Here is a 25,147-nt window from a genome sequence, read left to right as displayed (position 1 = left end):
TGCTTTACCCTTAGAGAAATAATGCCAGCACCCGAGTGTCTTGGCTTCTCAGCTCTGCATGCTGAAGGGAGCCCCTGGCCAGCAGAGGAAAAGCTGGGGGTCTTTTGGCGTCTCGGCTAGTTGGGGGCCCAGAGCACAGGGCTCAGCCACAGCTGAAGCACAGGAGAGTGGAGGTTTGCTTGTGGTTCAGAAGTTTATTAATGAATGAGTTTGGGCCAGCTGGTGTTTACATGCTGATCACTACAGCCCTGGGTGTACTGGCTGCAGGAGGGGAGGAGGGCTTCCTGCTCTGATGGTCAGTGGTGATGTCACCCCAGGAGAGTGATAAGGAGCTCTCCTGGGTCCAAGGCGCCAGGGCTTTGAGCTGGTGCTATCAGAGAGACTCCACTTCTGTTTCCAGTGCCTGAGCGGAAGGGATGAGGGTTTTTAGGATCTCCGTGTAGTACGGGCCAAACACCTTCTGATTGTGGTGCGTTAGGCTGACAAACTTTTGGCCCAATTCTGCCAGTTCTGCTTCAATGACGGTAAGGCCTCCAGGGAGATCTAACAGAGATCGCTGAACACCAAGGACCAAACAGCATTTGAGAAACAAATGGATCCGCTGATCTGTGAGCAGGAGACGACAGTGAGTAGGGCAAAGGCAAACAACTTTCAGGGGGCAACATTACCCCTGCAACTCTACTCACTCAAGCTCCAAGTTAACTGAGATATTTACTAGCCGACCCACTCACCCAGAGATAAGGAAATTTGTTTTGTTTGGGAAGGGGGCTGCTTTCTGGCTCCCAAGGACATAGCAAAGATCACAAACTAGTGGGCTAGTAAATTTTAGACTATTCAAAAGATTACCTAAGCATCTATCAGTAGATCCTAGTGAGTATTTATCACGAGGATCTTAGACCAATCCTTCGGATGGCTGAGGTTAAGAGCAAGGTCAAGTTCATGCCCTCCATTCCAACAGGGATAAGTCCTTGCTATGGGAAAATGTCCTCTGGCTAATTCAGCATCAATTTGTTATTGCTGGGACGTGGGGGGTAGATGTCACATGTCTTGGACTACAGTCAGGAAACGACCCAGAAGGCCAGGGATGACCTAACCAGGTTGGTTGGGCAGCATGCCATACTCAGAAGTCATGAATTCCTGGATGCAAATCTTCCTTAGAACAAGAATCAGTCTTTAAACTAAAAGGAATATCTTCTCAACCCAGCATTTTGAAAAAACTAAAGCCTAAACAGTGACTCGCCCAATGGTCATGCTTTTTATTGTTAAATGGTTTAGTAACTGACTTCCAGGGATGGGATCCACCTCTCACCAGAACATTCTCACCATCCCCACAGGCATACTCACCAATGACACTGCGGACACAGTTCTCCTTCTTGGCAATGTTCTGGAGCTGTCCTATCAGAGACGCTGTGTTTTCACTGCTCAGAGCAGCAAGGCCCATGTTCTTGAGGCTTTGATGGATTTCCTGAGACACCTGTTCACTCACAGTCTGCATAGCCTCCTCAGGCCTACACCATGAAGAAGAGTAAGCTGGTACCCAGCGGATGGCCCTGGCATAGGCCCAGAGCCAGGGAAGCCCCACACCAGGAGCTGGGCCCACTGGAGGGAGACACCCAGATATCCTCCTGCCCTCACCCCAGTCCCTGGTAGCAGCAGGGCCCAGTGGGTAGGCTCAGCATCTTCACTACTATGCTCCAGAAGCCAACTGTTCTCTCTGATACCATGTTCTGCTTCTTAGGAAACAAGACAGACTACAAAGTCAACTCTGGACGTGAGTTTGGTATCCACTCAGAATTCTTTGGCCCTATGGAGTTTATTTATGTATGTGTATATACAATTTTAACCCTTTCTTGGACATTTTCTGTGGTCACATGTCCTACTATCACCAATTACAGTGCCAGACCTGGCCTTCTGATTCCTTTGTGTCGTCTGGTGTGACCCCTGCACACAGGGGATGTTCAATCAACACTCCTGGATATACCTAAGCCCAGCTCACTGGCGTCCACTCAGCGAGACAATGACTGCTTTGTAGCAAACAAGATAATGAATCATTATGTAGTAAACTATCCTCCACACTACCCTTTTTGGAAGAAAGCTTTCTTTTTCTCTGTCACAAGTCTCAAGACCATTATGGAAAGACATCAACAGTCTTTGTGGATGGTCCCAATCTTTGTGGTCTGTGGTAGAACTGTCAGCATCATTCACGACCTGTCCATGTTCTCGTACCACAATTACCATCTACCCTAAAAAAATCTGTGCAGTTCACCTGGACTTAAACTCCTCCATCACGTCTTTGGTTATATGCTTCAGCTTATCCACAAACTGGGGTGAGCCAAACAACACGCTGCCAGAGAAACTACTGGCTACCAGCAGAACTGAGGCCAGGATGGTTAGCTGGCTCAGCTGGGACTCGAGCTCCTGCAGCTGTGTTCTATCCGTCAGCAGGGTCTGGGGGAGCAGGTAGAACAGGCTGTCAGGAGATGAGGGTCCTGAACACAAAACACGGCGATGCCCTCCACAGACCTACCTCAGGGAAATCTTCATCTTCAGGGTCCCAGAGAAGGAGGTTCAGGAAACCCTGGGACAGCACCATTGTAGGGCTGAGGGGCTCAGGGCTGATGGCTGCCTCGCTCGGAGAGGAGCCGGCCACACTGGCGGAGTCAGAAGTGTCAGGGCAAGTCGGAAGTGGTGTGGTGAGGTCTGCCGCTGCTTGGGTCAGCCATTTGGTGGTGTGACTGAGGAGGCCTGTGATAGGAAGAGAGTGGGGAAGTGGGGAAATGTGTTCAGCATCCGCATCCCTAAAGCTCCAAGACTAAGGTTCTCTTCAAGATATGCTCCTGGTCAACGAATCAGAGCTTTGGTGGCAGCAGGGGTGGAGGGTGTCTGTCTCAGGCAACTCTTCCTTCTCCCTCCCGCTACCTGAGGAAGAAATTTTCTGCTCCCAAGAGGCAAAATACTCTCTAACATCATAGCAGTCAGACCCAAGATCATATCTTTCCATTCCTGCCCTCGAGTTATTTACATACTTGGCTGCTTATTGAGGAGTTCCTGGAACGTAGCCCGTTCATGCTGGATGGAATGTTCCTGCAGGTGGGGTTGAAGGCTCTGGATAGTGTAGTTCACCATGTCCATTTTCATCAGGCCCAGGACCTGGAAGATCCCCCTGACATAGAAAATAAAATATACTCCGAAAAGAAATCTAGTGAGAGGGGAACCTACAGAAAGTGTCATTAAATCACTGTATTCCAGAGTTAGAAGCTCTAAAACTAACTTAGTCCCACCTCCTAAGTTTACAGAAGATAACATTGTGATGAGGGGACTCACGACCCAAGGCCCAGAGTAAGTGAATGGCGGAGTGAGGAACTGGTAAGTCTCTGGACCTTGAAGCCTCCAGGCTAGCTCTCTCTCCACATGATCATTCTGTTGTCTGTTTTAAAAGGTAGAGTCAGGGACGCCTGGGTGGCTCAGTTGGTTAAGCATCTGACTTCGGCTCAGGTAATGATCTCATGGCTTCATGGGTTCGAGCCCTTGCATCAGGCTCTGTGCTGGCAGTGCAGAGCCTGCTTGGGATATTCTCTCTCTCTCTCTCTCTCTCTCTCTCTCTCTCTCTCTCTCTCCCCCTCCCTCACTTGTGCTGTCTCTCTCTCAAAATAAATTTAAAAAATAATAATAAATAAAAGGTAGATTCAGCAAAGGGGAATATACCAGCATGCTAATGAATCTTTCTGGGAATAGGGATTATAGGTGATGCTATTTCTGAAGCCATTTCTAGGCCATTCACTCCTCTCTCTCTCTTTTTTTAACTGTCTGGGTCCTGCTTTCTTTAGCTATTATACAGGAATAACCTCCCATCCCTGTCCCCTCACACTGTGAAAGCCTGAGGAAAAGATGTTTGAACACATACTCTATATAATGTTTCATGATAGGATGTTATGTGGGAGGCCCAACCAACCTAAGGCCATTTGGGGCGGGGAAATAGCTAATAGGCGAGCAAAGAGAAAAGAGAGGAATTAGTCTGGTCTTCAGTAGGGAAGAGCCAGCCAAGACAGGGGCTATAATCTGGTGTCTGACCCCACTTTCCTGGCCCAGGGACTGAGGCAGGTTTCAAGGGACGGCAGTCAAGTTTCACACCTCAGTAACCAAACAGGGTCTGTAATGTTCTCTAGTTTCTGCACTGCTTCATCTCGAACTGGCGCACACAGCAAAGTCATCGTGTCGAGAATATACTTAGAGAGATGCAGGACATCCAGAGCTCCATGTTCTGCCTTCTGCTGGAGGAGCTCCGTGTCCAGTGCTTCTTCAATGTCACTTCTTAGGCGGTTCTGGCGTGGTAACAGCAGTGAGAGCAAGATCTGCCCAGGAAAGAAATCAAAGGGAGTCACTTTCTGTGCAAAGCCCCGAACCTTCCCTAATGGACAACCCCTTCAGTCAAGGACGTCAGCCTGTCTTTTAGGGACCAAGAAGCGGGGTCCCTAAATTTCCTAGAGAACATTATTTATCTTTGTTGAGAGGCCGATAAGAGTTCAAGGCTTTAGGGGATCGATATAGCAACAGTGCATCGTTTTCTAGGCAGAATGAGATAAAGAGACAAGTAAAATCAAGGAGTGTGGTAAAAAGAAACACCAAGAACAATATAAAATACACACATCACACAGTGATGAGGTACTCTTAAATTTAAAATGCAGACACTCCTAAAATGAACAAATCAGGAGACTATAGATGCTGGCAAGAATGTGGAGAAACAGGAACCCTCTTGCACTGTTGGTGGGAACGCAAACAGGTGCAGCCGCTCTGGAAAACAGGGCAGAGGCTCCTCAAAAAAAATTAAGAATAGATCTACCCTATGACCCAGCAATAGCACTGCTAGGAATTTACCCAAGGGATACAGGAGTGCTGATGCATAGGGACACCTGTACCCCAATGTTTATAGCAGCACTTTCAACAATAGCCAAATTATGGAAAGAGCCCAAATGCCCATCAACTGACGAATGGATAAAGAAGATGTGGTTTATATATACAATGGCATACTACTTGGCAATGAGAAAGAATGAAATCTGGCCTTTTGTAGCAACGTGGATGGAACTGGAGAGTGTTATGCTAAGTGAAATAAGTCATACAGAGAAAGACAGATACCATATGTTTTCACTCTTATGTGGATCCTGAGAAACTTAACAGAAGACCATGGGGGAGGGGAAGAGGGAAAAAAAGTTATAGAGAAGGAAGGAGGCAAATCATAAGAGACTCTTGAAAACTGAGAAGAAACTGAGGGTCGATGGGGGGAGGGAGGGGAAAGTGGGCGATGGGCATTGAGGAGGGCATCTGTTGGGATGAGCACTGGGTGTTGCATGGAAACCAATTTGACAATAAATTTCATATTAAAATAAAAAATAAAAAGCAGACATTTTTTAGATTATTTTACTTCAAAGGGCGAGGAAGAAATAGGCCAAGGAACAGTTAAGGGGCACTGGAAATAGCCTATTAACTCCAAAATGTAAGTTCCCTGTGAAAAGAGACTCTGTTCATCCCTGTACCTCTGTAACATAGAGAACATGGTGGGGGTGAGGGTGAGGTTCAACGCATACCTGTGTAACTGAGAGGAGTACTGTGTGGTACCACGTTTCCCACCTGTTCGGACTCGTCTTAAATACAAGTCTGTCCACACTATCCAAATGGTCAGGGCACCTGGGTGGCTCAGTTGGTTGAGCGGCCGACGTTGCCTCAAGTCATGATCTCACAGTTCGTGAGTTCGAGCCCCACATGGGGCTCTCTGCTGTCAGTGTGGAGTCTGCTTCTGATCTTCTGTCCCCCTCTCTCTGCCCCTCCCCCGCACACACTGTCTCTTTCTCAAAAGTAAACACTAAAAAACCCCAAAAAACATGTAAATGGTAAACTATGCCAGTTACCGGCTGGAGGTTCTCAGTGCCAAGTGTACCCTCCAGGGCCTACTTTGGGAAAACAGAGCCAGGCCCTTGAAGTATTTTTACTTTGCCGGCTAGCATAATGGTAATAAGTCTTGTTCGCAGAGGGAGCCGGAGAGATCCTGAAGGAGGAAGAGGCCTGCCTTCTTGGCTCTGGCGGGCGCCTCCACAGCATGTTCCTGCGGTACTGTGGTTTCTCTTGGTTCACATTACTTTCTGGGTCCTTTCTTCTGATTGGACCCTAACAGATACCAAACCGGTAGCACAGGTGACGTGTGAACTCAAAAGGCCACAGACCCGTTGGATCTGTGGCGCAGGAAGCAGCAAGGACTTTAGATGCCTCAGGAAGACGTGCAAACTACAGGATGGCAGATAATCCCCAGAAAATGTCAGCAGCCTGCCACCCCAGCAAAGTTGCTAGAGCTTCGGTGGTCTGCACATTGTCTAGCTAACCCCTCCAAGGTGAAGGACAAGTCGTGGTACCTCACACCACCAACCATGAAAAAAGAGGCATAACACTTGCAGGCCTTTCTGGGTTTTCGAGGCAACATACACCACAAGTGAATTTGCTCCTGCAACACTCATCTAAGGTCACTCCTAAGGTTTCCAATTTCAAGCGGGAACCAGAGTGAGAGTAGTCCCTACGGCAGCAAGTCCAGGCTGTCATACAAGCTGCAGTACCGTTTGGGCCACATGATCCTACAGGTTCAGTGATACTTAAAGTGTCCATGGCAGGTAAGGATGCTGTTACACAGCCTCTGGCAGGCACCAGTAAGAGCATCGCAGCACAGACCTCTAGAGTTTTAGAGCGAGTCTATGCCCTCTTCTGCAAATCACTATTTGCCTTTTGAGAAACAGTTTTTGGCTTGCCTCTGGGCTTTTGCAGAAGTAAACACCTCACCATAAGACACTCGGTGGCCAGGTGGCCTGTGCTTCCCAGGAAGAACCATGTGTTGTCTGACCTACCTAACCATATGATTAGGCCTGCACCACAGCAATCGATCATCAGATGAAATGGCCCATAGGAGACCAAGCATATACTGGGATAGGACAGATTTATGGAGCAAAATAATAGAACAGAGTCCAGAAATAAAACCTGGATATATGGCCAAATGATTTTTTAAAACAATGCCAAGACCATTCACTAGGAAAAGGACAGTCTTTTCAACAAATGGTGCTGGGGAAACTGGCAAGCTACACATAAAATAATGAAGTTGGACCCTTACCTCACATCTTATAAAAACAACTCAAAATGGATCAAAGACATAAACCGAAGAGCTAAAATCCTAAAATTCTTAGAAGGAAATAAAGGGATAAATCTTCATAATCCTGGATTTGGCAAGATATGACACCAAAGGCAAAAGGAACAAGCCAGATAAATTGGACTTCACCAAAATTAAAACTTCTGTGCAAAGGACATTATCAAGAAAGTGAAAAAACTACCCACAGAATGGGAGACTGTATTTGCAAAAGATTTACCTAACAAGGGGCTATTATCCAGAATATGTAAAGACCTCTTATAACAACAACAAACAACCCACCCAATTTAAAAATGGACAAAGGACTTGAATCAACATTTCTCCAAAGATGACACAGAACATGGGCAACAAGCACAGGAAAAGATGCTTAACACCACTAGCCACCAGGGAAGTACAGATCAAAACCCCAGTGAGATCCTACTTCATGTCCACCAAGATGTCTATAATGACAAAAGAAATGAAGAGCTGGGGAAAATGTGGAAAAACTGGAACTCTCATGCCTTGCTGGTGGGAATGTAAAATGGTATAGCCACCATTGAAACCACTGTTTAGTGGTTTCTCAAACAGAGTTACCAGATGATTCAGCAAGGCCACCCCTGGGTATGTACCCAAAAGAGCAGAATACAGGTGTTCAAACAAAAACTTGTATATGAATGTTCAAATCAGTACAACTCGCAATAGCAAAAATGTGAAAACGACACAAATGTCCATCAACAGATGAATGGATGAACAAAATGTAGTGTATCTATACAATGGAATTTTATTTGGCCATAAAAAGGAATGAAACTTTGACACTTGCTTACAACATGGATGAACCTTGAAAATATTACGCTACAGCGAAATCTGCCACATACAAACGGACAAATATCATACGATTCTCTTTATATGAGGTACCTAGCGTAGTCAACACACAGAGACAGAAAGTAAAATAGAGGATACCAGACTCTGCAGGAAGGAGGTAATGAAGAGTTACTATTAATGGGTACAGTTTCTGCTTGGGAAGATAAGAACGTTCTGGAAATGAATGGGATGATGGTCGCCCAACATTGGGAATGTACGTGATGCCACTGAATTGTAACACTTAGAAATAATTAAGACAGTGGGATGCCTGGCTGGCTCAGTCCATAAAACATGCAACTCTTGATCTCAGGGTCATGAATTTAAGCCCCAGGTTGGACATGGAGCCTACTTAAAAAAAAAAAGAAAAAAAAATTAAAATGGTAAAAATTTTGTTACATATGTTTACAATTTTAAAAATCCTTAACAATACAAAGCCCCTAATAAGGCGCCACTCCCCAGTGAGGATCAACCAACCACCTTACCTGGTGGCAGATGATTTCTCTGGACCTCTTCCACCGAGGAGAGGACAGATTCATCCTCACTGGAACAGACACATATTCTGGATATGGGTGTGAATGCTTCTATCAGCACCAACATCTGTGTACTCATAGAATGTCTTATCCACTGTCCTGCCCCATCTGATCAAGGATGCATCTTCTAGCAAAGGAAGTGCAGCACTGGGTTCATACCCACCTCCCCCTTGAATCAACAGGCCTTAACTGAAAACTGGAATGGCTTATTGACTCGATTACAGCATGAGTTGAGGGACAAAACCCTGAAAGGAAGAGGTTCTGTCTGATAAGATGCAATACAGTCTTTGAATCAAAGACCATCATATGGTATAGTTTCCCAAAGCCAGAAAACATGGTCCTAGGAATCAGGGAGTGGAGGTAGGACTGGTTTCTCTTACTATCGTACCTAATAACCTACTTGGAGAATTTTTGTTTCCCATCCTGCTAACTTTAGGCTCTGCTGATGCTCAGCTGGCATTGGTTACGGCGATCAGAAGATGTGGCTGCACCTGGTTATTCTGAGCTCCTCAGACCACTGAACCAATAGGCTGAAAAAAGGAGTTCTTCTACTGGCTAGAGCAAATGACCTGGCTGTGGAGAGGAAACCAGGTTGGTGCTCTACACAATGAGGGCAAGAAGATTCTCTGAGGTTCCTCTTGGTACTTCCACACCTAATAATAAAGGTTAACAGAAAACCACAGCATACAAACAACAGTAAATTGCTTTAAGGACTCAGTCTCTTTGGCGATGAAGGTTTGGGTCACTCTAGCATGTAAAGTAACCCAACCGCTGAGGCTCTGGCTGTGGACAAGAGAAATAAGGAATCAACAGTAGCAGGAAGCCATAGGTCAACAATAGCCTTGTGACCAACTACAGAAACAAAAACTATAGATTTTCTCTTTGCCTGTTACAAGTATGGGTTTATTTGTATATGCTAACCATGTTCTTCTCTCTCCTTCCATTATCTTACAGATCGGTTACTGAAAGTTAACCTTACAATTTGGACTTTAGGTAACGGAATATTCAGAAGGACTGTGGCTGGATTTGAGGAGCAATACAGATAGCAATGGTTACAGTAACTGTTGGGAATGTGAGTCTCATTTTATGGAAAGAACGAGAACCTGTAAGACAGCTGTATCTTAATAGGTAGAAACAGAGTTCTTTTCAGGAATTTGCAGTGTGTGTGGAAGGGTGCATGTGGAAGCTGAGCGGCCACAGGAATGGAATGTAACATTTGTCAGTTTACTGTCTCTCAGTTCCAAGTCCATGATTTTTTTCTCTGCTCTGAGAAAATGAGTAAGTCCCTTAAATATTTTTCCTTTACCAGGTGGCACAATGTTAAGCCTCATCTGTAGAGGGCACTATTAGTTTTCTGCGCTGCTTAACCAATTAGCATAAATTTAGAAGCTTAAAACAGCACACACATTTCTCATCTCACAATTTCTGTGGATCAGGAGCCCAGGCACAGTTTAGCTGGGTCCTTCGTCCAGAGTCTCACAAGGCTGCGGTCAAGGTGTTGTCTGGCCTACATGACCATTTGGAAGCTGCACTGGAGAGGAAGCTGTCACCAGGCTCATTTCCAATTGCTGGAAGAATTCGTCTCCTTCCACCTGTAGACTTGAGGGCCCCAGCTTCTTACTGGCTGTTAGACGGATGTTGTCCTTAGATCCTAGAGGCCACCTGCATTTCCTTGCCATGAGACCCTCTCCATGGCAGTTCACAACACACCTGTTTGCTTCTTCAAGGCTGCAAGAGACTTTCTCCAGTCTGCTAAGATGGGGTCTTTCATAGTGAAATGCATTTCTAGGACAGACATCCCATCATCCTTGCATATTCTATTGGTTACAAGCAAGCTACAGATCTCGTCCACTCAAGCAAGGAAAGGGGATTATACAGAGGCGTGGATCACTGGGGGACACCTTAGGATGTGCCCACCACATACTAGAAAGACACTGCAAAAGGCGAGAGCTTCCCTTCCTGGTTCTGGAATCCTCACTTGGCATTATGCAGTGTGTGTACGCGCGCGCGCGTGTGTGTGTGTGTGGCTTTGCCAGTAGCTGGCTCCCACAGCCTGAGTGGCTTCTCTGGGGCTCAGTTCCTGCAGAGCAAGTGTCTACCTGTCCAGGGCCAGGCTCCTGCTGCAGCACCCAGGTCCTGCAGTGCCCAGTGGTCAGCAGCCCACAGGCTGGTAGCCTCCCCTGGCACAGCCATAGGAGCATAATATATTCTCCTTAGATCTGATATCTTAGTATACTTTAGTTTTCTTTGCTTCTCACTAGTTCAAAGATCTTGTTTCTCCAATTCCGTGTTACAATAATTTTTTTTTAAGTAGGCTTCATGCCAGTGTGGAGCCCAACACGGGGCTTGAACTCACAACCCTGAGATCAAGACCTGAGTTGAGATCAAGAGTCGGATGCTTAAGCAACTGAGCCACCCAGGTGCCCCATAATAATTTTTATATTAAAACTTCCTCGTTGAGGGTGCCTGGTTGGCTCAGTCAGTTAAGCATCTGACTTCAGCTCAGGTCATGATCTTACAGTTTGTGAGTTCAAGCCCTGCTTCAGGTCAACAGAAGTCCCCTTCGGTCGAGCCCCGCTTCTCTCTCTCCCTCTCGCTCACTTGTGCCCTCTCTCTCTCTCAAAAAAAATAAGTAAATAAAAAACTCCCTTGTTGAAACTGTGTGATTTCCATCTACTGGTTAGACTGATTCATGGGCCATGTTCAGTTAGGATCTGCTAGCCACTGACATTCCAATGACCTTGGAGATGTCTAGGACATTCACATTTACAAATGGAAAGTCTGTCACTCACCTCTTTAATTTCTTTCAGAAGTTCAAGAGCACAACTGAAGTCTGGGGGAATAGCTGACAATTGTTCTTTAAGATGGTCCCAAAAGGCATTATGCATTGTCTCCTTGACCTTGCCTTCCAAACTGTAAGAGGGTTAAATGAGCAAATTACTTTCACTACCCAAAAACTGTTATAAGGTCATTATCTCCTAAGCCCCAAACAAACAGCATTTGATATGACAAAAGACGATTATACTGGCAGGGAAAGGCCAGGAACTGTGTTTAGACTGTAGCAAAGTTGACAAGCTGGGGCCAGACTCGGATGTCATCAAGGGCATCAGTAAAAGCTCTCAGAAGGGCTCTTCATGATTCCAAGCAGCCCTCCCCGCCCTGCAACACAAAGAATCCTGAAGACATGTCAGGCCAGCTTTAGCACTGACGTTGCATCTAACCTAGATAATATGTGACTTAGTTTCCATTTGTGTATACATACAGCGATGAACTAAATGATCTTTTATTTTCTTACAGTCCTAAAATGAAAAACAGGATTTTCCTTCTTTGATAATACTCGAATATACGTATTTCCAAATCAACAGATCCAAAACTGAATTTGCTATTTTTAAAAAAAATTTTTAACGTTTATTTATTTTTGAGACAGAGAGAGACAGAGCATAAAAGGGGGAGGGACAGAGAGAGACAGAGCATGAAAGGGGGAGGGGAAGAGAGAGAGGGAGACACAGAATCTGAGGCAGGCTCCACGTTCTAAGCTGTCAGCACAGAGCCCGATGCAGGGCTCGAACTCATGGACTGCGAGATTGTGACCTGAGCCAAAGTCAGACGTTTAACCGACTGAGCCACCCAGGTGCCCCATGAATTTGCTATCTTCCCTCCAAACCTGTTCCTCCTGTATTCCCAATCTCACTGGTACTACCAGGTAGCCAGTCATGAGGGCCAGAAAGATCCATCATTTCTTTCCCTTAAAAAACAACAACAACAACAAAAAAAAACCAGAAGCAAAGGCAACTCCATTTAGAAAGAACAGTCTTTTCAGAATGTGGCACTGGAACAACTGGACAGCCACATGCAAAAACAATGTGTCTAGACACAGACCTGGTACCTTCCACAAATGGATCACAGGCCTGAATGTAAAATGTAGATAACACAGAAGATAACACAGGAGAAAATCTAGGTGGACTGTGCATTTGGCAATGACCTTTTGTATTTTTTATTTTTATTTTTTTAATGTTTATTTTTTTGAGAGAGCGAGAGAGACAGAGCACAAGTAGGGGAAGGGCAGAGAGAGACGGAAACACAGAATCTGAAGCAGGCTCTAGACTCCAAGCTGTCAGCACAGAGCCCAACGTGGGGCTCGAACTTGTGAACTGCAAGATCATGACCTGAGCCAGAGTAAAATGCTTAACCAACTGAGCCACCCAGGCACCCCTGGCAACAACCTTTTAGATAAAACACCAAAAGCAAGATCCATGAAAGAAAAAAATTGGCAAGTTGGAAAACTTGTGCTCTGTGAGATACGCTGTTAAGGGAATGAAAACACAAAGCACAATCTTTGCAAAACACGTATCTGACAAAGAACTAGTATCCAAAATAGACAAAGAACTCTTAAAACCCAACAAGAAGAGAACAACCCAGTTTTAAGACAGGGAAAGATCTGAACAGACACTCAAGTCTGTTCGCCAAAGTTGTCATGCAGATGGCAAATGAGCATATGAAAAATGAGCATACTCAACATCATTTCATCAGGGAACTGCAAATTAAACAACAATGACGTAACGATACATATCTATGAGAATGCCCCAAATCCCAAATGCTGACACCACCAAATGCTGGTGAGGATGTTAAGCAACTCTAAGAACTCTCATGCATTCCTGGTGCAAAATGGTACAGCCACTCTAAAAGATGGTTTGGCAGTTTCCCACAAAATTAAACATACTCTTGTAACTGTGCTCTTCCATATTTAAGCAAATGAGTTGAAAACTTACGTCCACACAAACACTTGCACAGGGAGGTTTATAGCAGCTTGATTCGTAATTGCCAAAACCTGGAAGCAACCAAGACGTCCTTCTGTAGCTGAGTGGACAGACAGACTGTGGTACAACTGGACAATGGGATTTTATTCAGCATTACAGAGAAATAAGCTACCAAGCCCCAAAAAGACACGGGAGAATCTTACTTTTTTTTTTTTTTTTAACATTTATTCATTTTTGAGGGACAGAGAGAGACAGAGCTTGAGCGGGGGAGGGGCAGAGAGCGAGGGAAACACAGAATCCGAAGCAAGCTTCAGGCTCTGAGCTGTCTGCACAGAGCCCAACGCAGGGCTCGAACCCACGAACTGTGAGATCATGACCTGAGCCAAAGCCAGACGCTCAACTGACTGAGCCACCCAGGCGCCCCGACATGGAAGAATCTTAAATGCATATTACGTAATGAAAGAAGCCAATCTGAAAAGGCTACATATTGTATGATTCCAATTATAGGACATTCTGGAAACCAACAGAGACAGTAAGAGGATCAGTGGTTGCCAAGGATTCGTGGAGCAGGGACTAAAGGGCGAACAAGTAGAGCACAGGGGATTTTTAGGTCAGTGAAATCACTCTGTATGATACAAAAATGGTGAATTCATGACATTACACACTTTTCAAAACCCATAGAATATATAATACAAAAAATGAACCCTAATGTAAACTATGGACTTGAGTTAATAACAATGTATTAATACTAGATCACCAATTGTCACAAGTGACCTATTACAAGATATAAACAATGGGGCAGAAGAGGGGCTATGTGGGAACTTTGTACTTTCCAATCATTTTTCTGGAAAACAAAACTACTTTAACAAAATGTGTTGGGGCACCTGGGTGGCTCAGTTGGTTAAGCATCCAACTTCAGCTCAGGTCATGATATGGTTCTTGAGTTCAAGCCCCACATCGGGCTCTGCGCTGACAGCTCAGAGCCTGAAGCCTGCTTCGGATTCTGTGTCTCCCTCTCTGCCCCTTCCCCACTCATACTCTCCCCCTTTCTATCAAAAATAAATAGACATTAAAAATTTTTAATTTTTATTAATTTAAAAAAAGAACGACAGGAATTAATTTTCCTCTGAAAGTTTATTTAAATGATGTCTCTAAATCTACAGAGTTAAACTCATAAGAAAAGGAACCATTTGAAAAGTCTGAGGCTGTACCTAGTCATTGCTATTGGTTTTCTTGAATTAAACATCCCCCCCCCCGAAAAATACAGTAGTCATGCATGCTTCTTGTAAAACAAAAATTCAGCAATACAAAGATGAAAAAGAACAAAAAGTCAAAGTTCCTCTCCCAACACACCATTCCCAATCATCAGAGGTAACCAACTATAATCTGTCCAATGGTCTAAGGTGCATTAGAATTGTTCTCAACTCTTTTCTCCTCATCCTACTTAACCAATCCATCTCCGAGTTCCATAAACTGTGCATCTTAAATGTGTCTGAAATCCATTCCTTCCTCCCAGCACCTCTCACCCAGACGACTGCAGTAACCTATTCACTGGTCCCCCTGCCTTCAGTCTTGTCCCTTGTCAATCTGTTCTCCACCAATTCATTCTAAAATCAAGGACTTCTTGGGGCGCCTGGGTGGCCCAGTCAGTTAAGCATCAGACTCTTGATTTCAGTTCAGGTCATGATCTCATAGTCGTCAGATGGAGCCCACGCTGGGCTCTGCTCTGGGCAAGGAGCTTGCTTAAGATTCTCTCTCTCTCACTCTGCCCCTTCCCAATATGCATGTATGCACTCTCTCTCAAAAATAAAATAAAATAAAATAAAATAAAATAAAATAAAATAAAATACTCCTAAAATTCAGTTCTGATCACGATGCCATGCTCATTTAAAGTCCTCTAGGGGCTTCCCCTCATCAGCAACATAAACCACTACCTGGACCCATCTGGATATTGTTCTGTCTCCTTTCTCCTTTTCCACTTTATCTCCTCTTATCTCATAGTATGTTGTGCTCAACCACACCAAGGTACTTGTAAAGAACATACTATATTCTTGCCTCTGACATAGTTTCCTCGGCCAGGAGCATTCTTTCACACCTAGACCATCTGGAAAGTATCTATTCCACTTCTAAGACTCAGCTCAAATCTTCATAAGCAACTCAAGTCTTCCTCTGTGGGCCAATCTTCTCTGACCCTCCTTAAGCAACTGAGGACTCTCATGAAACTCTATATACACAACTATGAGTGAATTTACCAGTCTTTACTGTTATTCAACTGTCGCTCCTACAAAAGCTTCCTAACAGCAATGACAGTACCTTATTTATCGATATCTCTATCTCCAGCACTCCCCATTTTTGCCTACCACATAACGACTCAATATAACACCTACTGAATGAATGCCCAAACATGGGATTTCCCTTCGGAATGTGCAATTGTCACGAACACCATCCTATGCACAAGGGAAGCCAATTGCCAATAATGAGTGACCTCTAACTGTTATTTCAACCTTTTTCCTGATATGAATTTGGTGTTACCTTACGTGAAAACCCAGCTCTGAATCATAGTATTTCCCCTGTTTCATTTCTCCCTCTGGCATCTCTTCTATCCACCCTCCCCCCAAATGTCTCACTACTGCCCCTTTGGCAGACCTTCACTCCCAGTTTCATTCTTTTCTCCTCCCCTTCAAGCAACAAACACATCTAAGCAGTGAGAGAGATGCTAGGAAATGTGGATTTTGGTGAAAACCCGTTCCCATAGAAGCTGTGCTTGGCATGGACCCCCACTGGTACCAGGCAAGGGCAAATCAGAGCACAGAGAGGAGGGAGGGGAACAGCCTGTGACAGAGAATGGCCCTTTAGTCACAGATTCCCTGAAGCTGCCACATAACAAAACCAGTTAAGGAAGCTAATCACAGCTGCCCTCACATATCCATTGGTGGGAAATTAGAACTGTTTTAAAATCTGACACCGATTTTACCCATTCAACTGCCAATAAACCAGCAGAGCCACTTAATTCACACTTACCAGATGGTTCTTATTTATTACACTGCCAATATAACTAACAATCAAAGTGAAGCTTGACGGAGGTGGGGGAGCATTATTTATCAACAGAGTTCTGATCCCAATTCCTAAAATAAACTGATTTATGAGCCAGCCAAAAAGACAATTGAAAACGCCACTATGAGAAAACTAGTATTTTATCTGTGTCTGTTTAATCTGTGGTCACTTAAGAGAGTAATTGAAAGGAGATATAAGGTAGGCAGCCGGGAGGATGACCCCAAAGATCTAGGATTCCTGGCATTCACACTGGTGTCATCTCATGTCCGGAGGGTGGGCTGGGCTCAGCACCCACCTTCTAGCAAACAGAACGCAGCAGAGGCAACAGGAGGCACTTCTGAGATGAGGCAACAAAAGACTGTGGGTTCTGTCGTGGGCACCATCTCTCACACCCTTACTCTCTCACTCAGAGGGAAGCCAGCTGCCACGTGGCAAGAAACTGAGGGGGGCTCTGGCCAGCAGTCAACACATTGACCGCAACGTCATGAGAGGGAGACCTTGAGCCTGAGGCCCACGGTTACACCACGCCCATATTTCTGACCCACACAAACTGTGAGATCACGAACATGGTTTTAGCTACCAAGCTTTGGGATCATTTGATGGCCACAATAGCCAGCCTACAGCACAGCCAGCAGCACAGGCTGCTTCCTCCACACCCATCAAAGAAGATCTGAAATCCACTCTATTGATATTTTATTATTAGTGGGGGGTCCCAAAATCAACATTCCAATAGTAATTACTGTGGTTGATTCACTAAATAACATTTGCTTCTTGACTCTCTAATACTAATAATTACTCTTCTGTTTAAATTGTTGAGACTTCTTAAAAAAAAAATTTAAAAAAAAAGTGGGGGGGGGGGCGCCTGGGTGGCTCAGTCGGTTAAGTGTCCGACTTCGGCTCAGGTCATGATCTCGCGGTTCGTGAGTTCAAGCCCCGCATCAGGCTCTGTGCTGATGGCTCAGAGCCTGGAGCCTGTTTCAGATTCTTTGTCTCCCTCTCTCTCTGACCCTCCCCCGTTCATGCTCTCTCTCTGTCTCAAAAATAAATAAACGTTAAAAAAAAAAATTAAAAAAATAAATAAATTGTTGAGACCTCTTAAGGTTTATATTCAGACACTGTATTTTTTCCAGTTTTATTGAGAAAGCATTGACTGTATTATTAAATAAAAATGCTTCAAGTCTGGTCAGAAGACATTAGTGCTAAAACCTATGGCAGGATGAATAAAATGGGAAAATCAGAAAATCAGTACCTGCTTGGAGGTAAAACCTTTTCTTCCATGCGGAAATCACGATTCATTCCAATATTGTTGTTCAGCTTAGAAACGTTGTCAACTGTATCTATTGGACCTGTGATACAAAGAATTTATGGTGTACATCTGAAACCCATGTTATGCATCAACTCTATCTCAATTAAAAAAAAAAAACAACTTATGGTGGACACAAGCCTAAATTTCTATTTTATTCAGAGATTCACTCTGAGTAGGCCCCAAATTTAGATTCATCAACTTGATCTTACACAAACTTCATTCAACCATTCTAGTCATTTCTGTTTCCTGAACTCCAGGCCCTGTGCCTGTAGTCGGGCATGTTGTAGCCAACTGTCCTAGGCCTCAGTGCCTCGCGGAGTAGTCCAGTGTGGGGGTAAGGGAGGACAAAGAAGCTATTTTACAAATAACAAACAAGCCAAATGATTATGAAAGCAGCAAAGAAACAATGATTCGTGATTTGCAAAAATAAACATTTATCTAAGGGGACTGAGTCTACTCTCCTCTTCCAGCCTCTGATGAGAGTTAACATCTCCATATAGATGGTACTGAGTTGCACCAATGTCATTTGGTCTCATAAAGCAGTAGCTCCCAGATGTTAGGATTGCACAGACTAATCACATTTCCAAAAAAGACTTTTGAGCAACGGACAACTTTTGTTTTGCCAAGTATGGACAGTGAGACCAGCAACTAAGCAAATAAAAAATCCACTCTACCACCACCAAGCCATCATTTCATAACAGAATAACCTCTAAAAAACAAACAAACAAACAAACAACCAACAACAACAAACAAAACAGAAAAACCAAAAAAAAACATAAGAACAAAAAACCAGAACGGGAATATTGTCAGAATAAAGAGTAGTCCTTTACACTGAATCAATTTAGCTTTAGGAAAAAACTCATTATAACATCTTTATTTTCTTTCACTAAATATTGCTAGGAATTTTGTCACAAACCAGCACTAGCTGTTGGGAACCACTGCTCTAAAGTCTTAGCACAGACCCAGCTGACAACATTCTCACATAACAGGCATGAGAGTTATAATGATCACTTGTATGTGAAACGAAGCTGCACACAGCTAAGTCGTATTTTCCCATTCTCTTTCAACATCACTTCATAATTTGTTTCCAGCAAAGTCTCGGATTCCAAGATGTGGAGCAGATATAAATGAACTAAGATTGGCCATGAGTTAGTTGATCTTTGTTGAAGCTGGGTGATGAGTAAATATGGTTCATGATACTAGTCACTATACTTTTGTAAATGATCCAGTTTTCCATAAGGAAGAAGATTCAAAATGTAAAAAGGAGGGGCACCTGGTTGGCTCAGTGGGTAGAGCACACGACTCTTGATCTCAGGGCCAGGAGTCTATTAAAAAAAAAAAGAGGAAAAAAGGAAAGACAGTTATTGTAGAAAAAGGGTTACATAGGATGCCTTTATTCTTAGGAAATACATGATGAAGTTTTTAGAGGTAGTCATTATTCTAATTCTCAGCAAGAAAGGAAAAAAAATGCATACATATATATGAGACAGAGCAATGTGGCAGAATGTATATATAGAGAGAGCAATGTGGCAGAATGTGTGTGTATATATATATTCAGCAAAAAAGAAAAAAATACATAAATATATATGAGAGAGAGAGCAATGTGGCAGAATGTTGACAATGTGGACATCGACTGCGCTTTTTGTTTACTTTTCAACAAAGTTGAAATATCTCAAAATTCAAAATTAAATAAAAAATTTATGGGTAAAAAGGTGATCGCAAATTTACCAAAAAGCCACTGAGCCCTTGCTTAGGTAAACATAAAGATGAAGTGAACGTTACATGCAGGGTTGGAAGTTCCCTTTATTTCTGCAGCCCCTCTGAAGTCCTTAGGGTCAGCCAAAATGGCAAAACACAGTCAAATATGTAAATGGACCATCCCCTAATTCACTAATGCGAAATGAGAAGAGAACATCTTCAAAGGGAGAGTGAGCTACAGCAGCTTACTGAAGGACTTAAAGATCACACAGAGAAACACTTTCCAACTACAAGTCAAAGTTCATAACATTGACAAGATTGTTCTGTTGCTCACGAGTTTGGTGGCGCTGTGCAACTCCCAACAGCTATAAAACTCAGGAAAGGGGCGGGCCGAGAGAGAAATGAGAGGTAAAATCAACTAATGCAGATTTTTAAAATCCAGCCACCTGAAGAACTTGTTTACACTGTATTTACAAAATACTGACTTCCACCCCCATATCAGATTCATAGCTAAATAAATTTCACCGCACCCAATTTGCCACTTTGGGCCCATTCTGTTAGCCAGCAGCGCCCCCATGTGGCTATAGGAGAAACAAGTGTAATTCAACTTAGTAGCAGGGCGTTCAACTAATTTTTCCCATTTCAATCTTCAAGAATTTAACTCAGGTTAAACTCTTGCATGTGGACAGGTCTTCGGAGTGATGCCTGTTTAAATTCTCCAGAGATTATCATAAGAGAAATGCAGGATGCGTCCTAGTGAGGCTGGACCTACCGAAGTGTGGGAGAGCCCTTGTGACCCAATAGGAACATAAAAGTACATCTATAGTACAGAGCTCAAGCACAGGAGCCCAAAGCAGTAGTAACCTCTTGAGTCAACGAAGCGCCAAAAGAACACAATTCCATCTGGGATCACTTGGGTCCTTTAAAGCTACTCCAAGGGTCCGCCATTTTCCACTTACAAATTCAAACTACAACGACAACGGCTGTGAACGAACACGGCGTCAAATCTTGTCAGATTCAAGTAATCACACCTGGCTCACTTCTTTTAACTGGAACAACAACTCTTTGAAGACCTTTGGGTCATAGGGGGCCTAGGGCCAGTGGGCAGAGACTGGGTGGTGGGAGGCCAGGCGAAGGGGACCCAAAGCAAGAGGGACGGGAGGACGACAGGAGGATCGTGGGCCCTTCCTCTCCGCCGGCCCCACACTGGGCGCCGGCCGAGCGGCGAAAGGCCGGCGGGGCGGGACCTACAGGGAGGGTGGTCTTTGGGGCCGCTCTCGTTTTCCCCGGTCGGTGCTGAGGCTTCGAGCTTGCAGGACCCGCACTCTGCATCGCCTGTGTCCTTCAGAGGCACTTTCTCCTTGACGTCCGGCATGTTGCGGATGGAATCTGGACTGGGAGAAATGACGCGCCGTTGGCGTCGGGGAAGGGGACTCTCCAATTGCCGACCAGGCAGCTGAAGCCTGGCCCGTCGCGCCCGACCCGGACAGACCAAAAGAGTAGGGTGGGCACCTTCGGGGCCTCTCGGGGGACAGACGGGACAAAGGAGCCTAGAAGAGCGGTGCGGGGAACCAGAAGTCGAGCTCTGGACGCGCAACGAGGAGGCAGCAGGCCGAGATGCGGGCGGCCCTCCTCGTCCGGGTCGCCCGCCGCAGGCCCTCTCAGGCTCCGGCAGCAGGGGGAGCTCTCGGCGATCCGGCTCCCGTCGCTCACCTCCTCACCGGCAACCCGCGGTCTGGTCTGGGGTCAGGGCTGCGGCCGCGCAGCCTCCGGGCCCGGGCTGTACCACTGCGGCGGGGGGGGCGGGCAGCCAGGAGGGGCAGGACGGAGACGCGGAAGCGACTGGTCGAACCCCTCGCGCACCCCCGCCCGCCACGCCGGGGGCGCTCGGTGGGAGAGTCGGGGATTTGAGAACAAAGCGCAGCCCGTCTCCTGGGGCAACGGGCGGGATCACGTGCCCACCCCGCAGTCGGCCGCCCGCCGCCCGCCTTGCTGGGGCCGAGGCGTTCTGATTCGTGCTGGGTCGTCGTGGGCACGAAGCCCATCAGACCCTGCGTGGTCGCTGGGGTTGGTCTCTGCCTGGCATCTCCGGCTCCCTACGAAAAAGATCACCTGGAACTGCTTAGGGAGGGAGGGGCACTGTGCTTTGTTTCTCTTCTGCCTGCTCTCATAGCCCGAGAAACAGAACCACACCCAGGAGGGCGGTTTCTTTTTGAGAGAGCAAGGCCATGCTACCATTCTACAGGTGTGGAAACCGAGACTCCTGGCCAGGTCTATTGGGGTCCAGGTCCGTGGAGGCATGGGAGCTGGGCAGCAGTGTAGGCTCTTCCACTGAATTCTTGGCCTGGGCTCATCCTGGACCTGGAGGGCTGGCCCTCGCTCCTGGCTCCAAGTCCGTTGGTTACGGGTCTGCCCTGTTGCCCCTGGAGTGATGTGAGGACCTGGAACGACCACCCTCCCCTCCAATCCCTGAACTTTGAGGGAAAAAAATGAAAAGAAAGCATCCACTCCGTACACCCCTACCCCTCTTTATTAAATGACTTTGTTTCTTACAACAAAAGCTTGATTTAAAGTAATAAAATAAAACATGAGATGAAAGTATTGCCTGTAAGAAATCAAGTTATTATAACCCTTGCTTTGTTAGTGTGGAATGTGGCTTTTTCTTGCACAATTCATGCATTTTGAAGGGGAAAATTATGAAAAGGCCCAAGAACAGTTCTCTCTCTCGTTCTTATCTCTACACCTAAATAGGGCTTGAACCCATAACCCCTGAGATCAAGAGTTGCATGCTCTACTGACTGAGCCAGCCAGGTGCCCCTGAAAACATTTCTGGTTAAGAAAGCCCACTCTTCTCTGAGGCCAAGGCAGATACGAAGGGAATGGCCTAGTAAAGTTACTGTTTAGCTGAAGAGTTCTTAAACTAGTACATGCTAAATCTGCCCATTACCCCCTCCTCAACCTTTCCTGGTATTTCCCTCAGAGATGTCAAATATGAAACAGGCTGGCCTTCACTCTAAACTCAGAAGGGAGAGGAATTGTCCAACTTCAGTAAAGAGTTCAATGAAAATATGGTTCTTCATTAGTACATAAGGAAATATTTAGGTTGGGTCTCTTAAAAAAAAAAAAAGAAAAATCCAGATTTCTTTTTGGGCATTTTTATTTCTGGGAGAAAGTTTCCAGAATGACACCAGTTCATTTGCCCACAAAAATGGCATTGCCATAAAACTTTCCCTGCTGATGCCTGAAATTACCTCCGGCAGTTCATGCATATATATTACACAGCCTCTTTAAATGTCTTCTTAATACCCAAATTCTCTGGACGGGGCAGTAGGAAGAAACAGCAGTGTGGCAGCACCTGGGGGTGGGGGTGGGGACTGAAGCCAGAAAAGGAGTAAAAGATGGGGGTAGGAGAGAAGAATTAGAGTTTTCCCAGGGTCAGCCTGGGGACAGCATTTCATGATCTTTATCACTAATAGTTATCAGAACCAACTAGGCAAAGTTAAAAGTTGAGGGGAATAGAAAGATGATGTGAGAGATATACCCACCTTCCCTTTGGGGTCTTAGTTAATAATAACTGATTTGTGTTTAATGATTTACAAAATGCTTTTACATTGCAAATCCATATGCTCTCCACACAATCCTACCTGTTCGGTAGGCAAGGTGGGTGTTATTTTGCACCATTTAATAGATGAGCAAACTGGGAATCAGAGAGATTTCAGGTAGTAACCAAAAGTCACATGGCAAGTAAGGGCTTGACTGTCAATCACATACTTTTTCTTAATTCACCTTACCTCTCTGATTCTAGCTGAGAAGCCGTATAAACAAGAAAATATAACATAAAATGGTATGGTAAGTATCCGAGCTGGGGGTACAGACAAGTGATCCTGGAGGTCAGAGAAAGGGTGAGAGATTTTCCAGATGTTTGGATCAGTTCAGACTCAGCCTTCAGCCATGATACCAAGCAAGATTGTAAAACTGATTTGGTCTTTGTTCAACCTGGTTCCCTCTCAACCTCAGGACCCTCTTTAAACTCTCCTGATGGGTGTAACTGGATTTTCCACATTTGTCCACTATTTATCAGGAATGCCCTTCTCGAGTGACTTAGCACCTTTACTCTATTAAAGTGTACATATTTCAAAAGATGCATGAGACAAGCAACCCAAGGACAGAAGTAAAAGCCCCATTTCCTCTCACATTGCAGTGCACATGTGACCACCCCCCAGGTTCCCTTTTTATATTAAGCTATCATATAACTTTTATTTTCTATTTACAATATTTCCCTACTTGTCTTAATACTAGAGTCACTTTTCTCTCCTCAAATCTTGGAGTAGAATTCTTGTTCCAGAAGGAAAGGCTTCCTATACACCCTGGCACACCTCTATATACCCCTATGGGTTCATACACCCCAGACTGAGGAGCAATTTAAGGAATCTCGGGCCTGCAGCTAGAATGTTCCTGCTTCTCAACCACTCCCCCCATATGTGAGCTTTAACCCAAGCCCAACACCATGATCTGTTTTCATTTGCTAAATACTACTCTGGGTATGTTACCACACAAAAGCAATTATACAGAAAGTTGGTCCTACCCACAAAGACATTCTGAAAGAGGGGTTGACAAAGACAAAAATGTAAGAGAAATACTCCTGGATGACTGTAAGAGGGACAGAACCACAGAATTTAAGAGGAATCCTGAATATGGATCTGCCAGCTTTGTAAGACAAAACAAAATAACAGAAATGAAAAACACCTCATTTTACAAAGCAACTTGGACTCAGTGAGGTTAAATGACTTGGCTAAGGTCACCACCAGTTTATGGAAAATTCAGGACTAGAACCCATATCACAGCGTTTATAATATATAGTGCTAAGCAAGAGTAAAAATTAATACTGTAAATAAATATTTGCATTTCCTAAAGAAAAATGTAAATGACAGGCCATGGAATGGAAAAAGTAAGAGACGGAATTAAATAGAGGCCAAGACTGCAAGTACAGTAGACTATACTGGAAGATAAACAGTCAACTAAAGTGGTAGGGACGCCTAAATACAGGGTGGGACATTTAAATGAAACCATTTGGAGTCATGTAAACCGGGGCTGACTTCATTATAGCCTCCCTTATGGTACAGAACCACATGTCAAAACTATTTGCTTTACTCTTGATAAACGTGTTTTCCTCATAGAGCCCAAGAGGAGGGTGAGAAAGGTTTAGGTAATCTGGGGGCAATCTGGACATAGCCCTTTGAAGCTCAAAGTGAAGTGTGATGGATGGAGAAACCATTACAAATCTTTTAAGGAAAGCGGGCTCAAAGAGAGGATAAAGAAGATTCTGGCAGCTGCATTAAACATCCTACCTCTTTAGCCACATCTCACTCTATCAGCAATAGTCAAGAGGCCCTTGGTCCTTCCTGCCTCAGGGTCTTTGCACATGCTGTCCCTTCCATCTGGTATCCTTCCCCTTCCCCTATCCCCCTCAAACTTCACTCACTCCCTCATTCTTCAGGTCTAGATTGTCAGGTCTAACTTCTGCAGAGAAACTTCTATGAACCTCATTAGCTTCTTTCATACATTTTCTTCATAGCCCTCATCACAGTATATAATTATATGTTTGTTAGCAAAATTAACTTCCCCAAATGTCTAACTCCACCACGAGACCATAAGCTTCCTGAGAGCAGGGACTGCATGCACTTCATTTACCACCGTGCCTGGAACGTAGTAGATGCAGAATGAGCAAACAGGCATGAACAGGCGGTGTGGAGGAGCAGAATGAGCCCTTGCTCCTCCTCCCCCT

General features: G+C 44.8%; 1 protein-coding gene across 5 annotated transcripts; it reads right to left on the bottom strand.

Moving 5' to 3' along the window:
* Window positions 1-174: 174 nt before the first annotated feature.
* Window positions 175-21,156, bottom strand: TCP11 (t-complex 11). Of its 5 annotated transcripts, none has more exons than XM_049653391.1 (10): window positions 21,076-21,156; window positions 20,614-20,751; window positions 17,608-17,704; window positions 11,340-11,460; window positions 4,132-4,352; window positions 3,027-3,163; window positions 2,528-2,745; window positions 2,267-2,448; window positions 1,345-1,508; window positions 175-606 (listed from the first exon to the last, which is right to left on the bottom strand). In XM_049653391.1, exons 2-10 carry the CDS (start codon window positions 20,735-20,737, stop codon window positions 374-376), a joined length of 1,497 nt encoding a protein of 498 aa, XP_049509348.1. In that variant the 5' UTR covers window positions 20,738-20,751; window positions 21,076-21,156; the 3' UTR covers window positions 175-373. The 5 variants fall into 5 exon arrangements, with proteins under 5 accessions (XP_049509348.1, XP_049509346.1, XP_049509347.1 ...); XM_049653389.1 differs by having other exon boundaries at window positions 20,614-20,756; window positions 20,875-21,153; XM_049653390.1 differs by having other exon boundaries at window positions 20,875-21,153.
* Window positions 21,157-25,147: the final 3,991 nt, after the last annotated feature.

Source organism: Panthera uncia, assembly GCF_023721935.1.
Source record: "Panthera uncia isolate 11264 chromosome B2 unlocalized genomic scaffold, Puncia_PCG_1.0 HiC_scaffold_24, whole genome shotgun sequence".
Taxonomy (NCBI): Eukaryota; Metazoa; Chordata; class Mammalia; order Carnivora; family Felidae; genus Panthera; species Panthera uncia.
The sequence above is the reverse complement of the archived record's forward strand: the minus strand, read 5'-3'. Positions and strand labels throughout refer to the sequence as shown.